Source organism: Seriola dumerili, unplaced genomic scaffold, assembly GCF_002260705.1.
Source record: "Seriola dumerili isolate Sdu_G_001 unplaced genomic scaffold, Sdu_1.0 BDQW01000079.1, whole genome shotgun sequence".
Taxonomy (NCBI): Eukaryota; Metazoa; Chordata; class Actinopteri; order Carangiformes; family Carangidae; genus Seriola; species Seriola dumerili.
This window is the reverse complement of record NW_019174334.1, coordinates 1,561,642-1,574,550: the sequence shown is the minus strand read 5'-3', so window position 1 is coordinate 1,574,550 and position 12,909 is coordinate 1,561,642. Positions and strand designations below refer to the sequence as shown.

The window sequence follows — 12,909 nt, the reverse complement described above, 5'->3', positions numbered from 1 at the left end:
CATAAGACATTCCAGGAAATATGCTCACTTTAATTACAGAACTTGGCTTTAGTGGCCCTAGTGTGTTGACAATCTTTGTCATTATTTTGTCTTTTGATTAAATCAAGTGGTTAATTTTCCTCTGGCTCTCAGCCAGTACAGCTCGAAAATGTTACATCATACAGGAGAAATTAAATAGTTTTGAAGACGGGTGAATTCCAGCTGACACTCATGACAAATAAATATGAATGCATATAAAAAAAAGGAAGATTTATATTCAAAGCTAAAATTATTTCTTGTGTAATTCTACTTGCTCTTAATGAGAGTGGATCTTACTCGCCCTTGACTTAAATGTGTATAAATCATGCTTTGTTTCCACAACCCCTGGTCCGTCCTTCACCTGAGTGTCATTGGATGAGACAGACAGTCTGTCATCAGGCAGCGAGGGGGTGAAGCTGGCAGAAATAGGCGTGCCGGGGATCCCGTTGGCATGGATGTGCTCACTGTCGCTACCCAGGGTGCCCTCGTCCTCCAGAGAGCTCTGTGTGCCCTCTGTCACCGCTTCAGCCGGCTCTGACTCCGCAGGCTCACCCTCACCACCAGACTCCTTGGTGTCAGAGCAGAGGTTCGCAGGGTCCAGGCAGTGTCCTGTGGTGATGATGGAGCAGGGAGGAGTTAGATTGACAAGGGTGACTCAATGAACTTGAGCCTCAATATGTGGATATATTTTTAATTCATCCTCCTCCAGGATTGAATGTTTTATGCTTGGCAAGGCAACATTAAATTGTCAGATCTTACTCTGAAGTTTGGCATGACGTTCTTGTCAAGTACAAAGAGAGAAAATTACAGTGGCACACTGGCCAGACAGCGTGTTCAACAGCACTCTAAGGGAACTTTCAGGTTAAGAGAGGATACCAGAGTGCGTTTCTGTTCAATGTTCTTCGCAGCCATTGAAGCCTGTTCGTCAAATTGCTGCTAAAGGGTAAAAGTGAATTGAAAAAAGGACGCCAAAGCACTCTTCTTTTGTGTGTTGTGAGTTTATGGAGCTTTTTTTTTGCTACCATAAAAAGATACAAGATTTTTTTTTTTTTTTACTTTTATACACAAAGAAAGACTGCTATGCCTTCTTTTTGTCAGCATCTGAGGGAACTTCAGGGAGCTTGACTTGACCTAAAATTATAGTGTTGCTTCCCAGGAACGTGGGCTGTTATTTATTTACAGAGGGCTGAGTTTAGAGATTTTTGGTTCTTTGCCTTTCAGACACAATCTGTACCCAGAGAGGTGCTGGGGCACCGGTCTGGAAACAGTTTGTCTGTCATGTAAGGTGCAGCTTGGTTAATCTGCAATGTGTCTCTTTTTTTTTTTTTTGCATACGCATTAAAGAAACAGATGTACAAATAATGAGAGGAAAAATTATACACTGGGCTACTTCTTCAGATGAGCTGCATTCTACTGGACCACTGCATTTGCAAGAGTCAGTTGTGGATTTGCACAGGTATTTGGTGGGGAAGTGAAAATTCAAATAATCTGTATTCTACTGAAATGTCACAGTCAGCAAACAGAGTGAGCAAACAAAAGGTGCACACAGGAGCTGCCCTGAACAAAGACAAGAGAGGTAACTGTGGCTCTGGTACTTCAACTTGTTGTTCATTGAAATTGTAATGCACCATAACAAGAAGCCACTGACTTGATAGTTACTTGTTTTGTATAAGTAAATTTTTCTTTTGTACTCATTTCTTTAACAATCAGTCTAATGACTCCTACAGCATGTGCCTATAAATAAAAACAATTATGATTTGACTATATGTTTTTACTCAGAGCACACATCAATTTAAAAATAGTTACATATAGGACATGTCTCACCTCCTGCAACAGTATTGACAACCTCCTGCAGAATACTCTGGACTATTTCCTGGGCTTTCTCCTCATAGTTCGGGGTCCCCTCCTCCTCTTCACCCGCCTCTGGATGCTGCTGTGCTGCTGCATCTGAATAACACACACACAGGTTCAGGGGACACACATCATCCTTTCTATGTAACTAAAATAGTGCAAAATGCAATCAACAGATCTATTCTGCTACAGGCATAATGCTTTCTGGGCCAGTGTGCATAAAATTACAGACTCATTGAATGACTTTTTTTCGTTTTTTATTCTGCTCCTCATATTCTCCACCAGTTCTCTCAATGAATTTGGTATCAAATGTTTTACAATAGTAAACAATGGTAGTGGCTGCTTAATTTTCTTTGAATAAAACTACGCAGATTGAGAAAGTGAAGCTTTTAATGTGCGTATTCAGTGTGTTCATTATAACCTTTAATGTTTCCATCGGAAAATATGCCAACGAAGATATGCAATATTTAAAATATATGATCTTAAACAATTCTGTTTATGAGTGTGGATAAAAAATAAATTTAAAGTCACTGTGATAGTGTTTGACACTGAGTAATGTGATTTTCATTTGATGTGACGGTCATGTGATGGCCGAAATGATGGGATTTTTTTCACTGATTGAAATTTTATCCTCGCCTGCTGATATAATGAAAAGTAAAGAAACTAAATTTTCTGGTATTCAAAAATACAAGAGAATTAAAATAGGCCCCTTTAGGCAGACTTACTCTGTGCTGCTGCAGTAGCTTGGTCTGCCTCAGTCTGTTCATTTTCAGCCACGCAGAAATCAGAACCATTTTCTGGATCAGGGCTCTCATAGACAGGCCCCTGCTCCTCCTGCTCTCCCGACACAGACCTGCTGCTGCCCTCCGGGGCTGGTGTCGACGGGGTGGACGGGGTGGATGGGATGGTGACGCTGGGGGTTGGAGGGGTGACGGGCCCGTTGGCCTCCTGGGTTGGACCCTTGGCCGGCGGGTGGATGTGAGTCTGGAGCTGAGGGGAGTCTGGCTCAGTGTGCTGGGTGACCGGGGAGTGCTGCCGGTGCCGCTCTCTCTCCAGCTGCTTTGCTTCCTGCAGCTGTGGGAGGGGTGGGGAGTGGGGGGGTGGTGTGGGGGTACACACACATTCAAAAAAATAAAAAACAAAACAGAACACACATCCACAGACAGCACCCACAAAGAACGGCAAAAGCATTCATAGAGAACAGGCACATGCAACACACACGTACGCACACAGAGAAAAAGACAGGTTAAGACTGTATAAACAAACTCATAACAACAATTACAAGTCTGAACAACCTGTCTAGATTCCCTGAGGGCTGAGTGAGCCCACAGCAGAGCCACAACACCTCCAGATGTGAAAGCAGAGAGCAAAAGACAGCTATGGGACTATTTTTCAAAACTCTTTGTAACATCAGGAAGGTATGAGCATATATTACATGTGTTTTCTTATGGTTATGTATATGACTATGCACTCATTGAGAAGTAGGCCACGCCACAACAACACCAATGAGACAAACTTTGTGGAATCAATTCATGCTGGCCCGTGTGGACTGGCTCTATTTCAGTCTGGTGGCAGGAGGTATTTCTGGTGGAAAATGGCTCATACAGCCATGTCCTGACTCCTGGCTGATGCGGCATGACTGACATGTATTACCACTGCTTCATATGGGGAGTGCTGGAAAGCGCTGCTATGCTTTAGCTTGGTAGGTCATGAGCTAAAAGTGGGTCACAAGAAATTTGCACGTGGTTGTGGCGTGCTGTTAGTGAAAAGTGTGTTATTTCAGGTAACAGATTGCCACATGGCAGAGGTAAAGTTTGGTTTTGAGGACAATAAAACTATCTCTACTTCTAATCTCTGCTGGTTATAGAGGAAAAAAAGTACTTTTATGCACAGTTACACAGTCATAGCAAACACCAATACAAGTTCCAAAAACAGAGAGCAAACAATTACAAGCAGTGGAAATTCTCTCAGCCAAGATAAATTAACAACAGCCCATGGTGCATTTTCAATCCAAGTGCATTTGTAGATTTGTTGGGCGTTAATGTTAAAAATTAAAAATAAAAAAAAAAAGACTTGAGTGACTCAAAGAGAAAAAGCACAGTAACTGAAGAGAGACATGGGTTACAGTTGGAAATATAAACAGTGTGACACATTTACAAACCAATGGTGATAGATGGTGATCCTTCAATCTAAATCAGACTTGCTTTGAAATTCATAGCTGTAATTCACAGTATAAATCTGCCAAATGCAGGAGACTGACGGCCAATGTGAATCTGTTTCTGTAGTCTGTCTCATCTCCCTTTCTAGCCACAGGACACAATTATACAATCTGTTTTATGACGTTCACAGAAAGTTATTTTCTCTCACAAGCCGACTGCATTTCATATCTACTTCATACACAAACTCCTTTTATTAAACCCGTTGCGGTTTGTTATCTTCCATCAGAAGATTTAGCCTCCAATTAAATGATGCTGCTGTTGTCACATTTAAATGTAAACACCTAAAGTCAATGACAAAGTATTCTGAATGCGACAATTAGTATTGAATATGAACAACAGTAACAAGGCCAGACAAACACACCTCGACTGGAGGGGACAGGCGAGGCAGCACAGGCAAACTAAGCTCATTATTTAAATGCCACCTCAGTCGGATAGTGAAGGCCGTGTGAGAGTGAGCGAGACTAACCCTACGTGTGCATGTGTGTGTGTGATCATACCATGCTGAGCTGCAGCCAGGAGGATACATCTACACACAAACACAGAAAGTGGATCTCCCTGTGCAGCAGCACAACACTATGCAGGCGGTGACAACACAACAATAGGCCACTGCCTCAAAGTCTGCCTTGTCTCTGTCGCTACCACTGACTGTTCTGTTATATTTCTCTGTCTATGTCTGACTCAATACTAGTTGCTCATTGTTCTAAAAGAACTATGTAAGGCCTTTGGAGAAAGAAAATATACCAAAAAGCTGCCAGGACTGAGGCAGGCGTAGCTGACCTGTGATAAAACATTTACCACACCCAGGTGTGACTTTAAACTAAAATGTAAATTGGTGCAGGAAAACGAGATGATTTGTAGGCAAGTCAACAAAAGCCACGGCAAGCATATGGTGGAAGAAATACACAGCATACCTGCTCCTGTGCAGTGTAGGAGCAAAGGAAGGAAACGGATGAGTGCATGAATGAATGAGGAAAAAGCTTAATGCGCAAATACAGATACACAGAGAAGAGTTTAAGAGTTCGGATCAGGCAAGTCACGGCAGTCCTGCACGCTTTACCTGGCGGTCACGCTTTCTGGAGGCCAGAGACCAAGATAGCTTGTGATTTGTAAGCTATGTGTCCAAAAGGAAGGGAGGGAGGCAGGTGAAGAGGGGGAAAGTGTCATTCAAAAAGAAAAAAATGACATTAGAGCAAGCTTTTTTTTTTTTTTGAAGGCAACATCTAAAATGTCCCTCTGGACGTAAAGCAAACAGATTTTAATTAAATCAGGAATATGCGGTTTGAGTAAACCCATCAGGCAGAAACCTTTCGCACAGAATATAATGACTTTCATTATATTACAATCTAATCTGAATCCATGCCAAAATAGCTTTACATATTGGTAATTTGTTGCATCATTTTAAAACTGCAACCTCGTTTTTTTTTTTTTTTTTTTTTTTTTTTTTTTAAGTCTAAGAATTGCAGTTTGTGATTGAAGAAACTGCTACACTGGCTTTATCTGCTTTCGTCAGTGTATTATTTCGTCAGACAGTGACTGCCCTCTCTCTCATGTGTGTCTTTCTATGTAAAAAAAAAACAAAAAAAAAAACATTCAGTGTTATAAGCGAAGATGAGGGTAAGACATACTGCTTGATTCTCCATGCGTGCAAAGATGACGTTGAGCATCTGTGTGAGCGTGGCCTTTGCTGTGGTCTGGTTGATGAGGTTCTTGCTGGCCAGGTAAATGTTGTAACAAGTGCGGACGGCCTGCAGGACGGTGCCCTCATGGATTTCTATGTGCTGAGAGGTTACCGCTGTCAACAGAGCCTGGAAGAAATGGTAAAGAAAGACTGTGTAAAATAACAAAAAGTTACATAATTAACATAATTATATATTATATAGGGAAATACATAAATTATTTTGGACTCACAGGATAAAAAACTAATTTAAACAAAAGAAGGACTTTTCAGGGATATTTACATTTTCCATTTCCAAATTTCCTCAAATTTAATTTCTTAAAGCCTCATGGAAAAGGTGATTCTTTCCATTACAAAGATTGCATAAACAAAATCATATAAACCCTCTATAGATGGGGTGTAAATAATCACATTCGCTATCAACATTGGTTATCCACCTCAGGTGCAAATATCATTATTGGCTACAGACACCTGGAAACAAATTTGCCTAAATTAAAATGTAATCCGCTAATAAAAACATTTTATGTTCTTGACCTAGCATCTGTAACATTATTATCCTGAGTGACCCACTGACATAACACTTCAATAAACATTGCAAACTGCAATAGACTTTCCTGTCTGGTCCCTCTTTCCAGACCAACATTCGATATGGCTCCATTTATTTTTACTCTTGCTCTTGGGATATTATACAATACTTGAATAGTTTTAAAAATAAAATTTCTGTATTTATATTCATATTGACTCAATCAAAAGCTTTTTTCTGTATCATGGTTCAATAATACTGTCTGGAGTTTATAACAAAGTGGTTATTTTTAACTTTTACAGATGAGCTATGGGGTAAAATTTCTGACATGAACCTCCAATTGTCAAATGTCAGTATGTCTCTAAAGCCTCTTTGACACGTGTGCTTCACTACATAAATGCTGTGGAAAGTTCACATGACCGTGTCATGTTTAAAAAGCAGCCTGAAAGGTTTCCCCAAGTCCTTCTACTAGTTCTTCTGCTCAGGACCTGGTAACTTACAGCTCTTACACTCACTTACAGTGTCAAACCACAAACATCAGTCACATCAGCCAAAATGTCAAATTATAGGAGAGATGTGATCATAGTTTTTAAATATATTTTTCCCCCACAGTCCAACAACACAAATGACAGTTCACATCTCACTGATAATAAAATTGATGAACAAATTTCATGCGCTAAGAGGTTTTTACAGCCTGTGGGAGGTTTGAAGCTTCTACCCAATAATGCCTATTGTCAGCAGTCAAGCTTTGAGGATAAACAGTCAATCAACACTAAAATAAAATCTAAAATGTATCATTCAGGCAGAACTGTGAGTGCTCTTCTACCTTGGCGGCAAAAATTTTCAACTAATTTTCCAGCAGTGACCACAAAACAAACAAATGTGATGCTGCAGAAGACGAGGAGAGTAGCACACCTTAATAATCTGTAGCTGAACGCCCTCATCAGTCTGCGGCCCTTGGAAACAAGCGCAGATGGTTTCGATGATCCTGTCGATGAGCTTCTTGCCTGGGGCCGTGCTGTCCGGGGCGCTCCCTGTCAGGTGGCCATACGCTATCAGCTTCTACAAGTCGGATACACATGCAAACAGAATGTAAATACACAGGCACATAAGCACACTCACGTACAAACACAATTTGTGATGAATGAGAATATGGCCTGCTAGCCATTATATTGTTATTACCATTTTCCACATAATGACCTAAATGAGTTTCCATTAATGTTTTTCCATCGACTCCGCAAAAGGGCTTGTGTAAGATCTTCAAAGATATTGCAAATGAAGAGCCTAGCATACAGCGGTCTGGCATATAAAAACACTCATGCAAACATTTGGGGGTATGCGGTCCAACTTGTCCTGCCACTGACCTGTAAACAGTCGAGCGAGGTGATGACAATGCGGGGACATTTGGACTGACATGCCAGCTCAAACGGCAAGAAGTACTTGTCGGCTTCAATGAAGTTGGTCTTTGATTTGATTGGCGGTAAAGTGCTGGAACCAGATTTGCCGTCTCCACTGGGGGGACTAGAGAGGAACAATACAGGGAGAAAAAAAAAAAGAAAAAGAGATACAGACTGTGAGACAAACGCAGTGATCGCACGGTCCAGTCCGTCAACTGGAGAAGAAGAAGCAGAGTTCAAAAATCGCACTAACAGACTCACACCCCCCTTTGACATCCAGGCATGATTAACAGTGCATGAAGAAGTTAGTGCTAAGAATGGTATGTTTCACTGTACAGAACAGACTCATCCACAGCTCGTACAGGACATTAAACCTGCTCAACCTAAAAACGTCTTGCCCTGCATCCTGTTCCTCAGAGGGAAAATGCAGAGTAACAAAATCTTTATTACACTGAATTTAATACGGTGCCTGACTACTTCAAATTTTTCACTATAGCTCTCTAAGGGAGGGGTAGTAACCCCAGAGGTTTGTTATCCAGGCTCAGACTTTGCCATGTGTTCATGCTGACGAAGCATCTCCTGGCCTCGGAGTAGTAACTATACCTCAAATCAAATGATACGGCTATTTTCTTGTGAATTTTTTAAAAGCGCAGAGAAACAGACATAAAATATGGACCATTGCTATCAGCAGCCATGTGTCTACAGCATCCCCAAGCACAACCACCACACCCAGACTGCACTTGCTGGAACAAGAGAGGAACAGGAAAAGAGGGAGAGGGAGAGAGCCAGAGACGGAGGGAGGGAGGGAAGGAGGGAGGGAGACAGATAGAGAGGGAAGGGTTGCATTGTTTATGCCTTGGCAATGAAAAAGGGTGACTTCAGCTCTTCTTAGAGGGACGACCTCACTGAGTGTAGCAGGACACCAACATAGAGAGAAATAGAAGAAGAGAGATGAGGTGCCTCGTAAAGGAGGGGAGGGGGTTGAAAATATTATAAAGGGGGCTATTTGGAAACAAAAAAGGAAACAGACTATGAATAACAGGAATTAAGGATGAATTAACGGAAGAAACAAGAAATCATAGAGACAAATAGAAGAAGGGAGGAAGGTTGAAAAGCATAGTAAGGAAGGGAACAAAAAAAAAAATTATTACTATAGCTGTCTCAAAACAAAAGTAAGGAGTTCGTGAGGGAACAAAAGATAAGGCACAAACACCTAGAATCTTTTAAACAGCTTTCTCGCCATTTTCAAAACCTTTTCAACAACACCATCAAAGTGAAGCTGTGATTCAGCAAAGAGCATCCACTGCGTCGTCTCACGAGTATGGTCTGACCCAGCCTCCATCTCTCTCAGCTATTGTGTTGTGTGTCTGCAGGGAGCACTTCTACTCATGCTTATTCCTGGACTCCCTGCTTAATGTCAGCTGGCCTGCTCTCTCCCTTATAATCAGCCCAAATGTCGGACTTAGCCTGCTTCTAAAACATAATATGGACATTGATTTGACATCAGACAGCAAGGTGCGCATCCCTGACTCGCTGCTGTTACTGTTGGGTCCCTCATTTAAAGCTAGCAGCGTGTAGTTTGTCATGGAAGAGAAGACGTACTGTATCTGTATGGCAGTAAATTAATATAATATGAAATGTGATTAAATATAATTTGCTATTTGGTTATAAGAACACTGATATGCGTCTTAAACATTGAGCTTTGACTGTTTATCCTTGTAAGCAGCAGTTGACAGAAATTCTAACCATAAACCCCGTCTTCTCTCAAGGTCCACTTACTCGCTTGGTCTGGAGCTTTTGAAGGTACTGTATCACATGGTCATCATCAGTAATTAAAGTTTACTTACATGTCATGGAATTTCTGAAAGGATAGTTTGACATTTTTGGAAATATTTCTTTTTCAGGTAAGATGAGAAGATCAGTACCACCTGGGGTCTCCACTGGTATCTCTGCAACTTTACAGTGACAATAGGACTCCAGGGGGTTATTGCTCCTGGCTAAAACAGCACATAATACCAGAACCTGTCCATTTTACACTTCAGTTTTTGGATAGATTCAATAAACAAGCTATGACATGTTAACTACTTATTCAAAGGACACTTTGAACAGAGCCAAGCTGGTTGTTTCCAGGAGGTGGAGTCCTAAAAGTGCTCAGGAGAAAAGCTTGAACATCTACAGTTCCATGACAACAGAGCAAACTTCATATGCCGATGAGTGATATGGTTGAAAGCTCCAGAACAAGCGAGTAAGTGGACCTTGAGTCTAGATTGTTTTGGAAATGTCAAATACTTCCTTTTCCAGGTCTTTAAGTGGTGTTACAGTTAAGTTTACATTTTCTAGATGTGTATGTGTAAATGAACAGTAAATCTTTTCACTTATTTGGGAATCATATTCACTTTAATATGATGTGGCCATTTTTTTTTTAATCTACCAGATAAATGTAATCTACTACATCAACATGATCAACTGATTTTACAGAAAATCTGTTATATCAAAATATATATTTCTATAGTGAGCTAAAATTACATATATAGTGTTAAATAATGCCCACCAATATGTTGGGATTTTAAATCTGTCCTTGTATGCTACGCTACACAATAAATGCACAAAAAGAAAGAACTTAAATAGGGCGGCAGGCTGACAAAAAAATGTATTCCTGAGTGGAACTGCGGGACTACTGCATCTACATATGATGGAAAATAGGTTAGAGTTGTAAAATACCAGAGATGAATCCAAAAGCAGCAGCGTTTGTATGAGTTGGGTGTGGCTGATCATAGCTTCTACATCTATCTATCTTTGATCTAGAAGTCCTAACCTTAAGGGCATAATTTGGATGAAGTCAGTTACTGGTAATGCTAATTTGGAGAGAATGGAAAATCTGGGGAGATATAATGGGCATTGAAAAAGGGCGGGGTGGGGGGTGGGGGGTATGTGGAAGGAGGGAGGGAGGGACTGAGTGAGAGGGACAACAGTGAGGGATAAAGAATGTTAGAGGGAAATAAAAATGAATCAGCAGGAGGAAGAAAGGTTGCTGAAGAGGAGAGGTGGCACTTGTGCTATGTTTCATTCCAAAGCCCACGTTACTTGGCAGCCCATACACGAGCACACCAAACACACACGCACACACAGACTCTAAAAAACAAGTTTAGCATTAGGCAGGGGTTCATGAAGAAAGCCTTTAATGAGAAGGCAAGGGGCTGTTGGGAACAGGCCAGGCAGAAAGACACAAACAAAAACACACTAGAGGCTTGCACACACATATACACACACGCACACACACACACACACACACATGCTCTTGCACACACAATGTTCTAATCCCGTTTACTGGTCTGAACACAGGAGAAAGCAACAGAGAGGCTTGCAGTTGAGCCATGAATTTTACCACGCCTGCAGAAACAGAGACTAAAACCCATTAAATGACCCTTGATGCCTTATTGTGTTGTATAATTCATCAGTTGCTTACCTTAATTTTTCTGATTCCTCTTTGATTTCCTCTGAAACAAAAAGAGAAAGGGAAGAGATGTTAAATTAGTCAATTATGAGCCATGGGGAATGTTAATTCTGCAGTATTTTACTCAGCTAATGACTCCATGGGGAGTGGAGCACATATCAGGCCTGGCAGCACACAGAATTGAATTTATTTATGAAGGATGGTTTTTAGAGGATTTTTTTTTTTTTTTTGAAATTCTTGAATGCACAACTTAAGTGTTTATGCACGTCAGATCAGATCATGCTTATCAAAGCCTTTTAGGAAGCCAATGTGTGTGTATGTAGTCCATGATTTCCCTCCCAGTGGATTAGCCTACATACTGTACTGTGCTGTGCTGACACTTACACGACATATAACTGCACGACATGTTTTGTATTCTCGGTGCACGAATACTGTGAATTCTCAGACATGCTTGCGATAAAAGTATTCAAGCTGAAAACATGTGAAGCAAGTTGGGTTTTTTTTTTTTCCCCACATGAATGTCTTTGTGTTGTCATGGCAATGGTCTTGTTTACATCTCACCACCAAGCACCGAGTGCCTGCTGGATGTATTGCCTCGGCTGCAAGTCCGTCCCGAAAATGTAATCATTATTAACTCAGCACCGTGTCCGTGAGCCAGGCCAACACTTGTGTTTATTTCACAGATCTCCTGTTGTATGAACTTGCTGAGCACTGGCACCGAAAAGCAGAAAAAAAAAGAAAAAAAGAAGAGAGACAGACCCACAGAGGGAGGGATGGGAGAGAAATAGAGACAGAAATAGAGCTTGCGAGAGCGAACGAGAGGCCAATTGGTACTAGACATTAAAGGGAGCCTTCAGTGAGGAAGCTTTTTAAAACACAGTGGCAATCGGCAAAGTCCTCACAGAATTGCACCAGCCTGCGATGGTTGGAAAAACCCAAGTAATACAATGACAGCTCAATTATTTCGCTGCTGGAAGGCTAACAGTCCTTTCAAAGAAATTCACTTGTCGAGAATATTTAGCACTTAATACTGTGTGAAATTAAATTAAAGCTGTTTTCAACCATGTTTTACTGTACGACTCGTGAGGGACATGATAATTTATTCATAATTTGTACATTTCTTAAATACAGACTCGTGACAAATTAAAGAGAAAACCAACATAATGTGTTTTCGTAAGATGTTGGGCCACAACGTGCCACCAGAGCAGGTTCAATGTGTCTTGGCATCGATTCTATTAGTCTCTGGACTCTATTGGAAGGATGAACACCATTCACACAAAAGATATTCCCTCATTTGGTGTTATGGTGATGGTGCTGGAGAGTGCTGTCTAACACATCTGTTCAAAATCTCCCACAGGTATTCAACTGGGCTGAGATCTGGTGACTGTATACTCACCATTGTCATTTTGCAGGAATTTTAATTTGTCACCAATCTGTACATGCAGTCACTAAAGGACCTGTGTGAAAGTGCTAATGAGTCCATGTGGATCCAGATCTGACTTGAGATCCAAGCACATATCATCTTTTCATCTTTTCATGTCTTAATTCTGAGACAGAGTGAACAGAATTGTGACCACGTAACCATGTAATAATAATTATTATTATTTTTTTTTTAATCCCAATGTATGAACAGTAGTAAAAGTAAGAAATGTATTAAATGTACAACAACATGAGACGGAGAAAAGAGGCTCAGCATCTCATTTTGAAGCTAGAACCAGTAGCCTTCATATTTGGCATTTTTTGCTTGATAAATGACTAATAAATGATTTAGC

The 12,909-nt window shown here is 40.8% G+C and overlaps 1 protein-coding gene across 2 annotated transcripts in view; it reads right to left on the bottom strand.

Moving 5' to 3' along the window:
* arfgef1 (ADP ribosylation factor guanine nucleotide exchange factor 1) overlaps positions 1–12,909 on the bottom strand; it is a 51,712-nt gene that overhangs the window by 23,481 nt on the left and 15,322 nt on the right. Inside the window, exons 2-9 of one of the 2 annotated variants that reach the window (XM_022744276.1) lie at positions 11,150–11,180; positions 7,651–7,807; positions 7,202–7,348; positions 5,714–5,893; positions 5,146–5,199; positions 2,595–2,943; positions 1,843–1,965; positions 380–627 (exon numbers count right to left, since the gene is read on the bottom strand). In XM_022744276.1, the coding sequence (XP_022599997.1) occupies positions 380–627; positions 1,843–1,965; positions 2,595–2,943; positions 5,146–5,199; positions 5,714–5,893; positions 7,202–7,348; positions 7,651–7,807; positions 11,150–11,180 (1,289 nt within the window). The remainder of the gene's footprint in view (positions 1–379; positions 628–1,842; positions 1,966–2,594; positions 2,944–5,145; positions 5,200–5,713; positions 5,894–7,201; positions 7,349–7,650; positions 7,808–11,149; positions 11,181–12,909) is intronic. The other variant, XM_022744277.1, reaches the window with a different exon arrangement.